Source organism: Bacillus rossius, chromosome 10, assembly GCF_032445375.1.
Source record: "Bacillus rossius redtenbacheri isolate Brsri chromosome 10, Brsri_v3, whole genome shotgun sequence".
In the NCBI taxonomy this organism is placed as follows: domain Eukaryota; kingdom Metazoa; phylum Arthropoda; class Insecta; order Phasmatodea; family Bacillidae; genus Bacillus; species Bacillus rossius.
The window spans coordinates 54,943,175-54,960,955 of record NC_086337.1 but is presented as its reverse complement, the minus strand read 5'-3'; the positions used below and the strand labels follow the sequence as shown (position 1 = coordinate 54,960,955).

General features: G+C 48.8%; 2 protein-coding genes across 2 annotated transcripts in view; both read right to left on the bottom strand.

Annotated features, from left to right (window-relative positions):
- Positions 1-90: 90 nt before the first annotated feature.
- LOC134536350 (TAL effector protein Brg11-like) lies at positions 91-7,624 on the bottom strand. The gene is made up of 14 exons (XM_063376103.1): positions 7,615-7,624; positions 6,280-6,732; positions 5,931-6,244; positions 5,481-5,681; positions 4,734-5,168; positions 4,005-4,277; positions 3,612-3,791; positions 3,106-3,576; positions 2,935-3,000; positions 2,719-2,766; positions 2,233-2,397; positions 1,796-1,912; positions 1,354-1,455; positions 91-102 (listed from the first exon to the last, which is right to left on the bottom strand). The coding sequence occupies exons 1-14, from the start codon at positions 7,622-7,624 to the stop codon at positions 91-93; spliced, it is 2,847 nt and encodes a 948-aa protein (XP_063232173.1).
- The window catches only part of LOC134536184 (coronin-7), a 29,263-nt gene continuing 18,453 nt past the window's right edge, over positions 6,972-17,781 (bottom strand). The window contains exons 13-19 of the mRNA XM_063375824.1: positions 17,054-17,244; positions 14,827-14,965; positions 12,139-12,345; positions 11,335-11,470; positions 11,139-11,233; positions 9,377-9,460; positions 6,972-8,185 (exon numbers count right to left, since the gene is read on the bottom strand). Of these exons, the coding sequence (XP_063231894.1) occupies positions 8,177-8,185; positions 9,377-9,460; positions 11,139-11,233; positions 11,335-11,470; positions 12,139-12,345; positions 14,827-14,965; positions 17,054-17,244 (861 nt within the window). The 3' untranslated portion in view covers positions 6,972-8,176. The remainder of the gene's footprint in view (positions 8,186-9,376; positions 9,461-11,138; positions 11,234-11,334; positions 11,471-12,138; positions 12,346-14,826; positions 14,966-17,053; positions 17,245-17,781) is intronic.

The following is a 17,781-nucleotide window of genomic DNA, read 5'->3' as shown; positions in this document are numbered from 1 at the left end:
TTCGCATAAAAGATTCAAAATTGATTTTAGTATAAAATGTGCTATCAATATGTGATAAAACACGGTAATTGATTGAAATATATATTTATACTAGCTAATAACCTGCAACAATGCTCGCACAATCTCAGGGTATTGCTTATATTCTACCTTTGTTAGAAAAGTTTAGGTTAAATTCCAAAATATTTATTGAACAATAAATAATTTCTCGGGTGTATAAAAGATTCTATTCATTACATAACCATTTAAGAAAGATGTTTTATTGAGTGGTTATGCATAAGCCTTTTTAATTTTTATATAGTTTACTATCTGATTTAATTTTCTGTTTTTGTGTATTCAAGTATCAATTATACCGTGTTGAAATCACATCTCATTTTCATTTCATGAGATAGCCAATTAAAAAAAATAGTGAAATAAACCTATTTCATTTTAATAAAGTTTATACCATTGTTTACAACTACATTTGCATTTATTTTGGTTACAGCTATGCTTATAAAAATAATAAAATTACACCATATTGAAAACTACATTTTTTAGGATTTTTGACAGAATCACATCTTTTTTTGAATTGTAGGTTATATGTATCATATTAGTTGATTCTTATTTATGTTTAGCATTACTTAAACAAAAATACTCCTCACAGGGATACCTATGTGAAAATCCAGAACTACAGAGTTAGTAAATATCTAAATATGGCAATATCCATTAACTTAACACCACTCATCCCCTTATTCATTACTGTAGATGTGAAATCTACAGACTGTAGCTCTAATATGTAGCTAACGTTTAGTTTCTAGATGATAGCAATGTTATAGCTCCAACCCAAGAATGGAAATTATGAATTAAATATTTCTATTCACATTTATGTTCATTGAAGTTAAATGGTTCCTGTGGCACCATCAAAGTAGTCTGCGAGGGATACGAAGCCTGCTCTTTTCATCTAGGGTCTAGAAAAACGTGTTCAACCCATAATCTGCAGGTCACTAGCGCGTCGTAGGGAATTATTTTTATATTGGGTGGAGGCAGTGGTGACTGTGCATGCAGTAGCGATTGTACAGGCTATGGAGACACTGAAAGCCATTCTGCTTTTAAAGGGCTGTGAGGGTATGGAGGACGTACAAGCTAGGGAAACTAGATAATGTGGAGCCTGTGCAGGCCGAAAATTCTGTACAACTTAAACATTTTCCACAGTGAAGGATAAACAGTCTGAACAGCCTTCATAGCCACCAGAGCCTGCACAGACTCCACAGCCTGCATAGCCTCCACAACCTGCAGAGAGTGCACAGCAGGCAGAGACTGCACAGCTTCCAGAGCCTGCACAGCTTCCAGAGCCTGCACAGCCTCCAGAGCCTGCACAGCCTCCAGAGCCTGCACAGCTTCCAGAGCTTGCACAGCCTGCGCAGCCTCCAGAGCCTGCACAATCTTCAAAACCTGCACAGCTTGCACAGCTTCCAGAGCCTGCACAGCCTCCAGAGCCTGCACAGCCTCCAGAGCCTGCACAGCCTCCAGAGCCTGCACAGCCTCCAGAGTCTGCACAGCCTCCAGAGCCTGCACAGCCTCCAGAGCTGCACAATCTTCAAAACCTGCACAGCTTGCACAGCTTCCAGAGCCTGCACAGCCTCCAGAGCCTGCACAGCCTCCAGAGCCTGCACAGCCTCCAGAGCCTGCACAGCCTCCAGAGCCTGCACAATCTTCAAAACCTGCACAGCTTGCACAGCTTCCAGAGCCTGCACAGCCTCCAGAGCCTGCACAGCCTCCAGAGCCTGCACAGCCTCCAGAGCTGCACAATCTTCAAAACCTGCACAGCTTGCACAGCTTCCAGAGCCTGCACAGCTTCCAGAGCTTGCACAGCCTGCGCAGCCTCCAGAGCCTGCACAATCTTCAAAACCTGCACAGCTTGCACAGCTTCCAGAGCCTGCACAGCCTCCAGAGCCTGCACAGCCTCCAGAGCCTGCACAGCCTCCAGAGCCTGCACAGCCTCCAGAGCCTGCACAGCCTCCAGAGCCTGCACAGCCTCCAGAGCCTGCACAGCCTCCAGAGCCTGCACAGCCTCCAGAGCTGCACAATCTTCAAAACCTGCACAGCTTGCACAGCTTCCAGAGCCTGCACAGCCTCCAGAGCCTGCACAGCCTCCAGAGCCTGCACAGCTTCCAGAGCTTGCACAGCCTCCAGAGCCTGCACAGCCTCCAGAGCCTGCACAGCCTCCAGAGCCTGCACAGCCTCCAGAGCCTGCACAGCCTCCAGAGCCTGCACAACCTCCACAGCCTGCACAGCCTGCACAGCCTGCACAGCCTCCAGAGCCTGCACAGCCTGCACGGCCTCCAGAGCCTGCACGGCCTCCAGGGCCTGCACGGCCTCCAGGGCCTGCACGGCCTCCAGGGCCTGCACAGCCTCCAGAGCCTGCACAGCCTCCAGAGCCTGCACAGCCTGCACAGCCTGCACAGCCTCCAGAGCCTGCACAGCCTCCAGAGCCTGCACAGCCTCCAGAGCCTGCACAGCCTCCAGAGCCTGCACAGCCTCCACAGCCTGCACAGCCTCCAGAGCCTGCACAGCCTCCAGAGCCTGCACAGCCTCCAGAGCCTGCACAGCCTGCACAGCCTCCAGAGCCTGCACAGCCTCCAGAGCCTGCACAGCCTCCAGAGCCTGCACAGCCTGCACAGCCTCCAGAGCTTGCACAGCCTCCAGAGCCTGCACAGCCTACACAGCCTCCAGAGCCTGCACAGCCTCCAGAGCCTCCACAGCCTCCACAGCCTGCACAGCCTCCAGAGCCTGCACAGCCTGCACAGCCTGCACAGCCTCCAGAACCTGCACAGCCTGCACAGCCTCCAGAGCCTGCACAGCCTGCACAGCCTCCAGAGCCTGCACAGCCTCCAGAGCCTGCACAGCCTGCACAGCCTGCACAGCCTCCAGAGCTTGCACAGCCTCCAGAGCCTGCACAGCCTGCACAGCCTCCACAGCCTCCAGAGCCTCCACAGCCTGCTTAGCCTGCACAGCCTCCAGAGCCTGCACAGCCTCCAGAGCCTGCACAGCCTCCAGAGCCTGCACAGCCTCCACAGCCTGCACAGCCTCCAGAGCCTGCACAGCCTGCACAGCCTCCAGAGCCTGCACAGCCTCCAGAGCCTGCACAATCTTCAAAACCTGCACAGCTTGCACAGCCTCCAGAGCTTGCACGGCCTCCGGAGCCTGCACGGCCTCCGGAGCCTGCACGGCCTCCGGAGCCTGCACGGCCTCCGGAGCCTGCACGGCCTCCTGAGCCTGCACGGCCTCCGGAGCCTGCACCGCCTCCGGAGCCTGCACCGCCTCCGGAGCCTGCACCGCCTCCGGAGCCTGCACCGCCTCCGGAGCCTGCACCGCCTCCGGAGCCTGCACCGCCTCCGGAGCCTGCACCGCCTCCGGAGCCTGCACCGCCTCCGGAGCCTGCACGGCCTCCGGAGCCTGCACCGCCTCCGGAGCCTGCACGGCCTCCGGAGCCTGCACGGCCTCCGGAGCCTGCACGGCCTCCGGAGCCTGCACGGCCTCCGGAGCCTGCACGGCCTCCGGAGCCTGCACGGCCTCCGGAGCCTGCACGGCCTCCGTTGCCTGCACGGCCTCCGTTGCCTGCACGGCCCCGTTGCCTGCACGGCCTCCAGAGCCTTCACGGCCTCCAGAGCCTGCACGGCCTCCAGAGCCTGCACGGCCTCCAGAGCCTGCACGGCCTCCAGAGCCTGCACGGCCTCCAGAGCCTGCACGGCCTCCAAAGCCTGCACGGCGTCCAGAGCCTGCACGGCCTGCACAGCCTGCACAGCCTCCAGAGCCTGCACAGCCTGCACAGCCTGCACAGCCTCCAGAGCCTGCACAGCCTCCACAGCCTCCACAGCCTGCACACCCTCCAGAGCCTGCACAGCCTCCAGAGCCTGCACAGCCTCCAGAGCCTGCACAGCCTCCAGAGCCTGCACAGCCTGCACAGCCTCCAGAGCCTGCACAGCCTCCAGAGCCTGCACAGCCTGCACAGCCTCCAGAGCCTGCACAGCCTCCAGAGCCTGCACAATCTTCAAAACCTGCACAGCTTGCACAGCTTCCAGAGCCTGCACGGCCTCCGGAGCCTGCACGGCCTCCGGAGCCTGCACGGCCTCCGGAGCCTGCACGGCCTCCGGAGCCTGCACGGCCTCCGGAGCCTGCACCGCCTCCGGAAACTGCACCGCCTCCGGAAACTGCACGGCCTCCAGAGCCTGCACGGCCTCCAAAGCCTGCACGGCGTCCAGAGCCTGCACGGCCTGCACAGCCTGCACAGCCTCCAGAGCCTGCACAGCCTGCACAGCCTGCACAGCCTCCAGAGCCTGCACAGCCTCCACAGCCTCCACAGCCTGCACACCCTCCAGAGCCTGCACAGCCTCCAGAGCCTGCACAGCCTCCAGAGCCTGCACAGCCTCCAGAGCCTGCACAGCCTGCACAGCCTCCAGAGCCTGCACAGCCTCCAGAGCCTGCACAGCCTGCACACCCTCCAGAGCCTGCACAGCCTGCACAGCCTGCACAGCCTCCAGAGCCTGCACAGCCTGCACAGCCTCCAGAGCCTGCACAGCCTCCAGAGCCTGCACAGCCTCCACAGCCTCCAGAGCCTCCACAGCCTGCACAGCCTCCAGAGCCTGCACAGCCTGCACAGCCTCCAGAGCCTGCACAGCCTCCAGAGCCTGCACAGCCTCCACAGCCTGCACAGCCTCCAGAGCCTGCACAGCCTGCACAGCCTCCAGAGCCTGCACAGCCTCCAGAGCCTGCACAATCTTCAAAACCTGCACAGCTTGCACAGCTTCCAGAGCCTGCACGGCCTCCGGAGCCTGCACGGCCTCCGGAGCCTGCACGGCCTCCGGAGCCTGCACGGCCTCCGGAGCCTGCACGGCCTCCGGAGCCTGCACCGCCTCCGGAAACTGCACCGCCTCCGGAAACTGCACGGCCTCCGGAGCCTGCACCGCCTCCGGAAACTGCACGGTCTCCGGAGCCTGCACGGCCTCCGGAGCCTGCACGGCTTCCGGAGCCTGCACGGCCTCCGGAGCCTGCACGGCCTCCGTTGCCTGCACGGCCTCCGTTGCCTGCACGGCCTCCAGAGCCTGCACGGCCTCCAGAGCCTGCACGGCCTCCAGAGCCTGCACGGCCTCCAGAGCCTGCACGGCCTCCAGAGCCTGCACGGCCTCCAGAGCCTGCACAGCCTGCACAGCCTGCACAGCCTCCAGAGCTTGCACAGCCTCCAGAGCCTGCACAGCCTGCACAGCCTCCACAGCCTGCACAGCCTCCAGAGCCTGCACAGCCTGCACAGCCTCCAGAGCCTGCACAGCCTCCAGAGCCTGCACAGCCTCCACAGCCTGCACAGCCTCCAGAGCCTGCACAGCCTGCACAGCCTCCAGAGCCTGCACAGCCTCCACAGCCTGCACAGCCTCCACAGCCTGCACAGCCTCCAGAGCCTGCACAGCCTGCACAGCCTCCAGAGCCTGCACAGCCTCCAGAGCCTGCACAGCCTCCACAGCCTGCAGAGCCTGCACAGCCTGCACAGCCTCCAGAGCCTGCACAATCTTCAAAACCTGCACAGCTTGCACAGCTTCCAGAGCCTGCACGGCCTCCGGAGCCTGCACGGCCTCCGGAGCCTGCACAGCCTCCGGAGCCTGCACCGCCTCCGGAGCCTGCACGGCCTCCGGAGCCTGCACAGCCTCCAGAGCCTGCACAGCCTCCAGAGCCTGCACAGCCTCCAGAGCCTGCACAGCCTGCACAGCCTCCAGAGCCTGCACAGCCTCCAGAGCCTGCACAGCCTCCACAGCCTGCACAGCCTCCAGAGCCTGCACAGCCTGCACAGCCTCCAGAGCCTGCACAGCCTCCACAGCCTGCACAGCCTCCACAGCCTGCACAGCCTCCAGAGCCTGCACAGCCTGCACAGCCTCCAGAGCCTGCACAGCCTCCAGAGCCTGCACAGCCTCCACAGCCTGCAGAGCCTGCACAGCCTGCACAGCCTCCAGAGCCTGCACAATCTTCAAAACCTGCACAGCTTGCACAGCTTCCAGAGCCTGCACGGCCTCCGGAGCCTGCACGGCCTCCGGAGCCTGCACAGCCTCCGGAGCCTGCACCGCCTCCGGAGCCTGCACGGCCTCCGGAGCCTGCACGGCCTCCGGAGCCTGCACGGCCTCCGGAGCCTGCACGGCCTCCGGAGCCTGCACGGCCTCCGGAGCCTGCACGGCCTCCAGAGTCTGCAATGCATGCAGAGTATACACATCCTCCAGAGCCTGCACTGCCTGCAAGGCCTCTAGTGCTTCCACAGCCTACACAGCCTGCAGAGCCTGCACAGCCTCTGCAGGCTCTTGAAGCCGTGCAGGCTCTGGAGGCCGTGCAGGCTCTGGAGGCCGTGCAGGGTCTGGAGGCCCTGCAGGTTCTGGAGGCCGTGCAGGCCCTGGAGGCCGTGCAGGCCCTGGAGGCCGTGCAGGCCCTGGAGGCCGTGCAGGCCCTGGAGGCCGTGCAGGCCCTGGAGGCCGTGCAGGCCCTGGAGGCCGTGCAGGCCCTGGAGGCCGTGCAGGCCCTGGAGGCCGTGCAGGCCCTGGAGGCCGTGCAGGCCCTGGAGGCCGTGCAGGCCCTGCAGGCCCTGGAGGCCCTGCAGGCCCTGGAGGCCGTGCAGGCCCTGGAGGCCGTGCAGGCCCTGGAGGCCGTGCAGGCCCTGGAGGCCGTGCAGGCCCTGGAGGCCGTGCAGGCTTTTGAAGCTGTGCAGGCTCGGGAAGCTCTGCCCTTATAATACATTCTCTCCTGCAAGATATACCACGCTGCTACAATGCCTAAGAAACTTACAGATAAAAGTTGTTCACTAATATTGAGTGAGTTTCAGAAACACCCGGCAGTGGTACGTCTATAGGATGTTATAAAGTCAGTATTTGAAAAGTTCAACCTCAGCAGAATGCTTTTGCTTCAGTTTTGACTCTCTCGGCTAGATTCGGTGCATCCATCACTTCTTTCCACAACCCACATGATTTGTAAAAAAAGTTAATTTATTGAAAAATCATACAAAGTTACAAAATAATTCATAGTATTCTTTCTTTAAATAATATAATCACAAATGCATACCATCACAATAAGCAAGCAGAAGTCTGCCGACATGTGCATAAACAAAACACAAGCAGAACTTGAACAATGAATACTGCTCCGATACATAGAACATGTTACATTATGTACACTCAGACCCGACAAGACTAGATATGTCGCAGTTTCATTTTGTTATCACCAGCCTTGCAAAATACCCAGTGTAATGAGATCTTACAGCAAGTTCTCTAACAATCACGCACTTATTCACAGATGGAAAAGGGCTGACTATGAAGTCAAACCGGCTATATAAACTGCTCGCTAGGACAAAAGAATCTCTTTACTTGTATCAATATAACATTCTATAATTATGAAAATGCAGTGTGTCAATTTACACTTGCTTCACAATCCTTCATTGCTATAGCAAATATAGTGATATAATCATAAGCATGCTGCAGAGCAATGTTCAGCTCTGCGAACACCTAGCAATGAGAGTATTACACATAAATGCATTTCTTACACCAAACACAGAAATAATATAAAAAAAAAAAAAAAAAGCTGTGGGGGCTTGACCTGGGATGTGCGACTACTCACCAGAACTCATCGCACCAACATTTGTACATTCACACTATGCTTACTAAGCTACAGACAACTGCCAACTACGCACAAACAAAACCTGTATCAGACATTCATTAGCACAATAAGAATGTTCTATCATTACTTGAATTCTACAATACTCAGTTGTAACAATTCTAATTTTTGGAATAAAATATTACATACGAAACAAACTATGAGAATGCTAGTTACAAAATATGCAAAATAAACTAATACACTGAGTATACAAAACCGAGCCTGTAAGCTATATACATGATATATTAATATGATTGCAATAATTTGTTGCAAATTATGTTCACAGACATACATTGAGCAATAAAACAAGTTTACAGAACTATAAAAAAGGTTTTGTATCTGCTGGAAATATGGCAACGTCCACAACACAAATGGTTTTGGTTTAAAAATGTGCCATAGGATCATGAGCAACGAACCCCCGACCATGTGAGCAATGCCGACGTTGCTGACTGGCCAGTGGCATGGCGGGGGGAGATCGGAGCAGCTATGCTCGCTCCGATTGGTGCGCTGGTCCCCTGGTTCCCCGCTACTCCTCCTGCACACAAACCATAACCACGCATTCCTCAGCACGTCTGTTTGTGCGTTGCATCGTGCGATGTGCTTGGTTAAATGTTTAGGAAAAAAATATATATATTCAACATTCCCGTTATGTTTATACATTCGTGAGTTTACATTTTTACCTCGTGCATTTTAGATTGTCTCCTGCTATAATTATTCGGACTTTTACACGCCTAGGCTTAAAATATTACATGTTTAGAAATAAAAGCAACTTTTCATGTTATAAAATATGTATATTTTGTGATTAAAAATGTTCATTGCTGACTATAAACGTTACATTTTTCACGATGTTTTTAGGTCTACTAGCTAATCTTATCTACACTTACAGTACCCACAGTATTTTTTTTTATCTGAGCAAATATATTGTGTGTAATTAAAATTATTATTATTTTATTGATATAAAATATAAAAAAATGTAAACACGGGGCTAATGGCACTGCCATCAGTGTAGAGTTTTTTTTTATTTTTACATTTGATTAGCTCAAGTGTTGTTTCTGCACGAATAGGATATAATTTTGATTGAAAATACATCAGCATAATATATAAACACGGCAGGTCATTTCCAGTGGCAGCGGTGGGAAAAATGGGGGGGAGGGGGGGGGGGGAAATAGCCACAAATGGACTTAATTTGGCCTCGCTGTTTCGTACGTACAACTTGGTCGTAAGGACAAATTTTGGAGAACCATGAGTGTACGTAGAATTGAGGTTTCACTGTATTTTTTTTTTACAAAGTTTCTAGTAAAGTTTTACACCATGGTATTTGTCAGTGGTACTGAAGTGGTCCCCAGGGGAGGAACAGTGAGTGGTACTGAAGTGGTCCCCAGGGGAGGAACAGTGAGTGGTACTGAAGTGGTCCCCAGGGGAGGAACAGTGAGTGGTACTGAAGTGGTCCCCAGGGGAGGAACAGTGAGTGGTACTGAAGTGGTCCCCAGGGGAGGAACAGTGAGTGGTACTGAAGTGGTCCCCAGGGGAGGAACAGTGAGTGGTACTGAAGTGGTCCCCAGGGGAGGAACAGTGAGTGGTACTGAAGTGGTCCCCAGGGGAGGAACAGTGAGTGGTACTGAAGTGGTCCCCAGGGGAGGAACAGTGAGTGGTACTGAAGTGGTCCCCAGGGGAGGAACAGTGAGTGGTACTGAAGTGGTCCCCAGGGGAGTGTGTGTGCACTCACCCACTCCTTGTCGTCCACGCCCTCCATGTCATCCTGCTCCAGCTTCAGGTTCAGCTCCATGCGCCGGCTGACCGCACGCTGGATCTGCGACCATCACCATCACCACAGTAACCAACCTCTGCCCCCAAGCCGCCCGGCTGGTCCCCAACACTTGCCGAGCGTGCCACATAAACCACGCAACGCCCCAATCACTTACCGCATTCCCACGAGTGTACCAACCCAAATGTGATGTCATTTATTATAATCTGCGAAATTTGGGAGCCACAATGTAAATCAATGACCCCAGAGGGGCCGGCTACAATAGTACACTGCTTTGTCGGTAAAGTAGGGCAATTTTATTTCATTGATAACTGAGATGATATTATTAATTTAGCAATTTACTTTCTTGTTTCAAGCATTCCACGTTTAAGACTATCTGTTATGTAATTTTTTAAATAAAAAATTCAGTACTAAACTTCTGCACAAATAAAGTAAACATGGTAGCACAAATTTACAAAATAAACCTATTTAAGAAAGAGTTCCTAACCTTAATTATTGTTTACATTCAATTTTAGTCTTGCTATTTTATACTTTTAACACACAACTATGTTGAACAAAAATCATGCAAATAATTTCATACCATCACCTACTTACAGTCAAATTACAGCACTATAATTTTGTTTCTTGCATAATACCAACTGATACTAAGTTCATAAACCTGTGTATAGTCACTTTTGTATACATTAGGGTACATCAAAAACGTATAAATGTGCCAAATGAAACACTAGGATAGTGAAACTACCATGGAATATATTTATTAAACTAAAATAATCAAAGTAAAATGTAATTAAAAGTTTTAAAATGTGTAAGAAAACTGGCATTAAAATGATTATAATACCCGGTACATATATTCCTTTCAAAATTCCAATAGGCTAGATAGCACAGCAATAGAGCGCGCATATGTGACTAAAAACCCTCCAGATGAATTACCCTAACAATACCCTGAAAATTTCCAATTTTTCCCCTGCACATAGGAAAATTTTTTTTTAGTAAACCTGAAACTTTCCAAATTTCGGTATCCCACACATCTCTACTTTCTACTAATTAGAAGTCTGTGTGTTATTAATAAAAACCATCAGGCGGGTTGACAAAAACTTTACAAAATCATGCCTAAAGCATAACCAAATGTAGTCCAAAAACAAATTGTGGGACACAAACAATTAATTGTTCATTTGGTCAAACAGAAAGGTTACCAAATAGGAGTAAAAAAAATTGTGTAACAAGTAAACAACAAACATTATTCAAAACCAAATTAAATGCAAAATGCTAGTCGTAATGACAGAAGCAAACTAAGAGGGCTGCCGGCTGGTGGGAGGACAACCGTTATCTGCCAGAAGGGGGAGAAGAGGCTCAACAAAGGGGGAGGTGTCTACTGCGCCACATGCAATACAGAGCTCATCAAAAGAAATGCAGCGCAACATGCTTCAAACAAATTTTGTCTTGTTAACACTAATTTTTCAGAGTTCTTAGAAAAGATGTGATATAGAGGTGGTCGTAATAAATGGGGTTGTAACAACTGGTTTTTACTGTATTACCTTTTGGTTCACATGTATTATTCAGTTTACAATTTTACATTCACAGAGGAATTACTGCCAGTGTTGAAAACTGGGAATTGTTATGGTAAAGACAGGAGTTTTTAAAACTTAGTCTTTCACCAGACGGCGACCGGCACCGTCCGCAACTGTCTAGCGAACAGTGCAGTCAGATCCAAGTACAGACGTACCTGCTCTTGCTTCTCCTTGACGGAGCCAGGAACATCCGCACACCACGGCCCTCGCTCGGGGACCGACGGAGCGCGCTGCGGGCTGGCCTCCGACACTGCGTCGTCGTGGCACACACACCACACGTGATTAGTGCCACAGCTTGTAAGGGCATGCGGTGCAGAAGCACGCATGGAAACAAGAGAAGGGAACACTCACGGCTCTCCATGGCCCGCGGCTTGAGGCTGACGCGCGGCGGCTGGCGGTCCAGGCCGGAGAACCACTCCGCGCTGCTCAGACAGGGCTGCCACGTCACCTTGGTGGGCGGGAACAAGTCGTCCTGGAAGAGGTCGCTCTGGAACACACGCACGCACCAAACATACATCACGTGTTCACCTCAGGTTCCTCAGGTTCACAGTACTAGAGTTTAGTGCATGAGGACACAGTATTTACCGGGATTTTACATTGGTTTATAAACTTATTTCAATAAGGGTCCAGTAATTCATCAGTTATTGATGTAAAAATAGTATATTTCATACTGTTTTCATGCATATTACATTCACGTTTAAGGGGGAGAGGATAAAAAAACCGAATGATACAATCTTGGTTTTAACATGATTTTCGGGCTGCCATTTACAAAGTTTTGGTTTATGGCTGTATGATTTACCGAGGCACATGGCACAAAAAAAAAATTGGAACTGAAGATGTTTACAATGGCAAAATGAAGCTGCCGTGGTCACAAGTAAATAAACTTGACAAAAATTCTCTTTAAACTTTTAGCTTGCCATCTAAACTTTTTTTCCGATGGTTTGCTATTAAATGCAGCGCTGTTGCAATGTAGTAAATTGCTGGAAATGCTTTTGCACAGAGCGGGGAAGTACAGTAATGTGTTTAACACAATATGAACAATGCCAGTGCAAGGAAAAAATAAGTTAATCATGGGAATTAGTGATTCCCGGGTACACAAAAACGAGGTTCTACTGTTTCCGGCATGGAAACTGGCGTGCGAGGGTAGGCGGTCACCTTGACGCGCGGCACGGCGAAGGACAGCGGCTGGATGGTGGCGTTGGAGAGGCGCAAGGCGCGGGCGAACTCCACCGCGCCCACGTCGCACACGTTCTTGGGCAGGAAGGACAGGCCCTGGTGCAGCGTGGCGCAGCGGTGGTGGCTGAGCGGGCACAGGTAGGGGGCCTCCTCCGTCACCTCGAACGTGTAGATGGTCGAGTCTCCCTGCACACGCACTTGCTGGGTCACCCACACACCCGACTGCAGTGCAAACTATTACACACATCACACATTCTAACATATACTGACCTGTATTTTGAAGAATACAACACCTAATCATTTCAAATTAGAACTTGTTTATAAACAACTATGTTAGCCACATATACTGCCAGGAGACATCAATTTCCTTTTTTTCCAAAAAAAAAAAAAAAAAAAAAAAACCACCCTCCCCCACCCAACACATTATGCCCCGTCCATCTCAATTAGCACCTGGGAGCGAGACACTGTGGTCACCATCCCAAAAAATGGGCTTACAGGCACACCAACTTTAAATAAACGTAAACTGCTCTCTGCTGTCGCTTGTTGTACAGATGCCTCTCTGCGGCGTTGTGCGGGCAGCGGTTACAGAAGATGGCAAGATTGTAGCCGGCAGTTCCAAATCTCACCCGTCACGTGTTACCAACTCAGTTGGACACCACACTAGGACCCCGATATCTCCGACCCCCGAATTTAATAAACCTCAGCTCAGTAAAATAAATTATTCTTCAGCTACAACTGGGGTGCTTCCATTCAAAATTCTAGAATGTCTTACCTCATATCAATACTAGGGATGGGTTGAGTACACATTTTTATCGATTCCGATACCAGTACCGATTCCTAAATTTCGATTCTCGATTCCGAGTAATTCCAGTTTTCGATTCCTGGTAATTCTGGTCACATAATTAAAACTACTTAAGAATTGAATGCATTACATAATGATAATAACATGTATAAAGGATAATTATAAACTTAGGATGAAATGTTGAGGGTTGTTTTTTTTTTTTTTTAATTACCAGTGAAGAAGCATCTTCACATAAAGTTTGTTTGTTAGTAAGTACTAGGCTGTGCACAAAGAAGTTCAACATTTAGACAGGGTTATTTAACAGGCGATAACGCTGATAACATAACATCTTTGTTCAAAATGGGTTCAAAGGTAGCACTATTTTTTTCTGTGGTACCTTTTGACTTAGTTGGTGACAGTGCTGTAAACAAAAGTTTGTTTTTCTTCAAAGACTTATTTTTTCTGGTAGTAATGTGTGCCGGGATTTCAAATGCTTCATTAAATTGGTTGTAGATTTATAAGTACCGCTCCATGAAATTTGCGCACTACCATGATTACAAATTGCATATTTGTCATTTTCACTATTGATGCGAAAATGTTCCCAAACTTTATCCATGTTGATACAATATCAGACCATTCGCATTGTAATTTGAAACGACAGTCGGCGAACATTTTTTTACTAACAAACTAGCAAAACACTTGAAAATAGTTTTAGCAAAACAATATTTGTGCCAAATAAATAGCATAAATGCGAAACAATTCACAGTAACCTCAATAGCACGACGGTGAATTACGCCTTAATTCACCGTTGTGCTATTGAGGTTACTGTGAATCGTTTCGTATTTATGCTATTTATTTGGCACAAATATTGTTTTGCTAAAACTATTTTCAAGTGTTTTTCTAGTAATTATTACGGTTTTCCTTTGCAAGAAATAAACACGAGCCTCTGTTGGCGGTATGGCCAGAGAATTCTTTATTATCGATTGTTGCTTTCATTATACAATTTGTCCCGTACGCAACGAATCGATACGTTTCGACTTGACTTTATATTTTATGGCCACCAGAGATTTTGTGGAGGCCATCAACCTTGAATGGCTCACAACTAAAATGGTGACGACACGTGATGTGATCTCGTTTCATAACCGTCACTTTCTTCACAAAAAGCAATGGACTTTTCTTAACTGCAAATAAAATTAATAACCCTTTTTACAATTTATTTATGTCTAATACATGAGTGAGGAATAATGTTCTTCGATCGTGGAGTTTTAATTAAAGGTTAAACATGCCCGGTAACATTGTTTTTATTTATTTTTATTCGTATAAAATTAATATTTAATAATAATGAGCATTATTAGGAATTTTATGCGCATACGGCAGGTAAGATATATTAAAATAAGTAAGTAAAGTTCAGACGAAAATATATTACTACTGTATTTTCTTAACTTCACCGATTCCTAACCTACCTTGCCCTTTTTTAGTACCCGATACTGAGTACCCAAATTTTTTAATAATCGGTGGTATCGAGGAATCGGAGAATCGAATCGACCCATCCCTAATCAATACACTATCATTAGGGACACCTGTATTTCGCGAATACATTTCGTGTCAAGGTATTTCACATAATACTGCAGCTTTTTCCAAGAGTCGTGGCAAATTGTGAGGGTGCAGCAGTACGGTGACCACATTCTCATTGGCCCCGTCAAGAGCGGGACGACACCTCTCACCGACCTCAGCCAACAACCACAGGAGGAAAGCTACAGTATTTTGTGAAATACCTCGACACGAAATGTTTTCGCGTAATACAGGTGTCCCTAACTATCACACATGGTGTTGAACCATAAACTGTGGCAGCAGAGTGTACGAGGAGCGAGGAGCGAAGGGACTACCTTGCCGGTGAGGAAGAGGGTGGAGCTGTCCTCGTCGTAGAAGGGCACGAGGATGGCCGGAGACACGTCCAGGCCCACCGTGTTGAGTGGCGCGGCCAGGCTGTCCGCACGGTACACGTGGATCTGGCGCTCCGACACCCTGCACACCCCACAACCATCACCTGTCACACCTACAGACAAGATTATATTGTCACGGTCTGAAAATTTCGTTACTTTGTTTATTTATTTTTTTTAAATTTATTTTACTTTTGTGTCCCGTCTGGTTAACATGTTGGTGTACGTGCACGTTTCCATGCTTGGCCAGTTGTTTGCGACACACGGGTAGCGGAATATAGGTTGCTGCGATTGTAGTTTGCAGGCTCCGCGGGCTTTGTCGAGGCTGCGTGGCTTGCTGATTCTCGCGGGCCGCTGGCCAGGGCTCGCCGAGAGATTGCACCACGTTGTTCCAGAAAACCCGCTGCGCTAGTTTCTTGTTTGTCGTTTTGCTAGTTCTGCCACGCGAGGCTTTTGTGTATCCGTTTCGAGGACTCTGTCCTGTATTAGTGTTGCCACCTGACGGTCGAGTTTGAAAACGTTGCTTGAACAATCGAGCAACGCGAGGGGGAAGGGGGAGGCTCGCTCGCGCCTGCGCAGAAGGAACTGTCTACTTCGCTTGTTTTGTTTTTCCTTGCGGGAAGAAGGGACAGCCATTTTCCACATGGCTAAGTTTTTCCCGGTGTTCGTGTTTTTCGGGGTGACCTCGTTCGTGAGGTAAAACTCTCGTCCAGGGAGGGACCGGGGCTTTTTCGCCTGCGGGACCTCGCTGGACGGGTGATCCACGTCGGTACGGGGCCGTATCGATGCGACGTAGTGAGGGTAAGTGATTGGCAGTGATGGATAGTGAGACGGAGCTTCAGGCTGGACGATCTTCGTCCAGCACTTAATCTTTTAGTCGAATAATGTAGTACTGATCAGGTTTTTTTTTGTTTCTTCTTTCTCAGGTTAAATATTTCTTAGGGAAAAATAGTTTAACATGTGTGGGTAGACGATTCCTTAGCGGAGCTGCGGCGAAGGAAGAACGGCCATGTTGGCTAGAAATAAATACTTAAAACTTGTGTGACGGCCGACATCAAGTTAATGTTTGGTTATTTAGTCGTTTATTTATTTGTTAACATTATTTTTGGTAATTAATAAATCTGTGTCTAAATTGTTTAATAATGTTTTCTTTCAGTTTGTGAAACTTTCCCTACACTACCTGTATAGGTAGGAGACTAGGTCTCGGGTACCTCATGCTAGTGCTCTACCATTTCTTGTTTTTCTACCCCCCTAGTCTTAGTCATGTTTTAGGTGGTAATTTGTCGGAGGCCCGGCTGCGCCTCGTCACAATATGGTTTTATTTTTAGTCCAAAACGCAGGAATATTTTAAAATGGTTTTTATTTTTCAAAAGCTGTTTTTGTAATACATATATACTCCACCAAAATATATATACTGCTTATTTACGGTAAATTATTTTTTTAAATTTTGTCTAAACAAATACATTCAGAACAAAAAAAAATTAAATTAGCAAGAAATTATGGTTTAAAAATGATTCAATAAGATTCACAATAAAACAACTAGAATTAATTTTTTGGATCCATACACTTTGGTACAATTTTTTGTCCAGAAATGACATTAATTGAGTTTCAAACATTAAAAGCTTTTTTTTTAAATTTAAATTAAGTTTTAGTTAAATGCTACTTCTTTCCATGACATAACTTGCATTTAAGTGTTACACAGTGTTTCGACATGCTTTTACGCAAATTTTTTTGGTTTTATCGCAATTCACCATATAATCTTGTCCCTAGTCATACCACACAAAACAACATTATTTAAATTCTCAGTGTTTGTAACAAGAGTTCCTCTAATTATTCACACTTCGAACACTGTATTTGTTACATTTTTTAATTTAGGTTTAACGTATTCTAGACAGTGGTGTTATCACACACAATGTTGCGTAATGTGCAGAATCCTCCCAGCATATGCCTGGACCGGGATTAAAACTGGGTCCTCTGAATAAGAGTTTTGTGTCTTTAACCGAGCTCCCTGCTCCGTAAATTTGTCACATATTTGACAATAATATTACAGCCTAAAAACTGACAAAAAATTCACGAAACATGATGTGAAGAACTCATTCCTTAGTTTTCACAGAAGGGAATAGAACTGGCCTGTCCCGACGGAAGCAGGACAAGCGCGGCGAGAGGCACTCACTTGTCGAAGCCCACGACGACGATGAAGGCTCCGTCCAAGGCCCAGACGAGGCGCGCGCCACGGGAGCCAACCGGCCCCTTTCCTTCCCTCACGGGCTGCGGGGACGCGCGCGGCTTGTACACGCGCAGCTTGCCGTCCTTGCAGGCCGTGGCACAGTACACTCCGCACGGACTCCAGGCCAGGCTGAACATCTGCGCACCGACACACACACGCTGGTCACCTCGCAGCAGCTCTGTCGTACATAACACACAGCGCATCGCAGCCACAAGCAAACATTACAGACAGTCTCAAAGATATTTGCCATGTGTTTAGAGCATTCACTTCAATTACTAATAACTGAAAGACAGTGAAAGGCAGGGGCGCACGCAGAGGGGTAGCTGGGAGGAATATTCCCTCCTCCCCTTACCTGTGGAAACCCCTTTTTTTTAATTTAAAAAAAAAAAAAAAAACCTATTATTCCCAAGAATGTAAAGAATTTGAAAGTAAACAGCGAGAAAAGAGGTTCTACCCCCCCCCCCCCCCCCCCCCGAGATGAAATCCTGCACATAAAAAGGGCTAAGGACCGGATTTAAGGCGACACGACCTCCAAGACTACAATGGAGCTCAGAACCCACCAGGGCATTAACAACCAACCAACCAACAATTTCGAGTCTCGTGGAGGTCAACCCTGTAACCTGTTCACAAGAGAAGGTGCCATATTTGTAACAGACGACCTTGTGTTCTTGTGA

Excerpts from the sequence above, each read along its gene's own strand:
- LOC134536350 (XM_063376103.1), bottom strand. Across the intron at positions 6,245-6,279 it reads GTGCAGGCTCTGCAGGCTGT|TGCAGGCTCTGGAGGATGTG; the intron begins GTAGGCTGTGGA and ends CCTTGCAGGCAG. Across the intron at positions 5,169-5,480 it reads CTCTGCAGGCTGTGGAGGCT|GCTCTGGAGGCCGTGCAGGC; the intron begins GTGCAGGCTCTG and ends CAGGCTGTGCAG.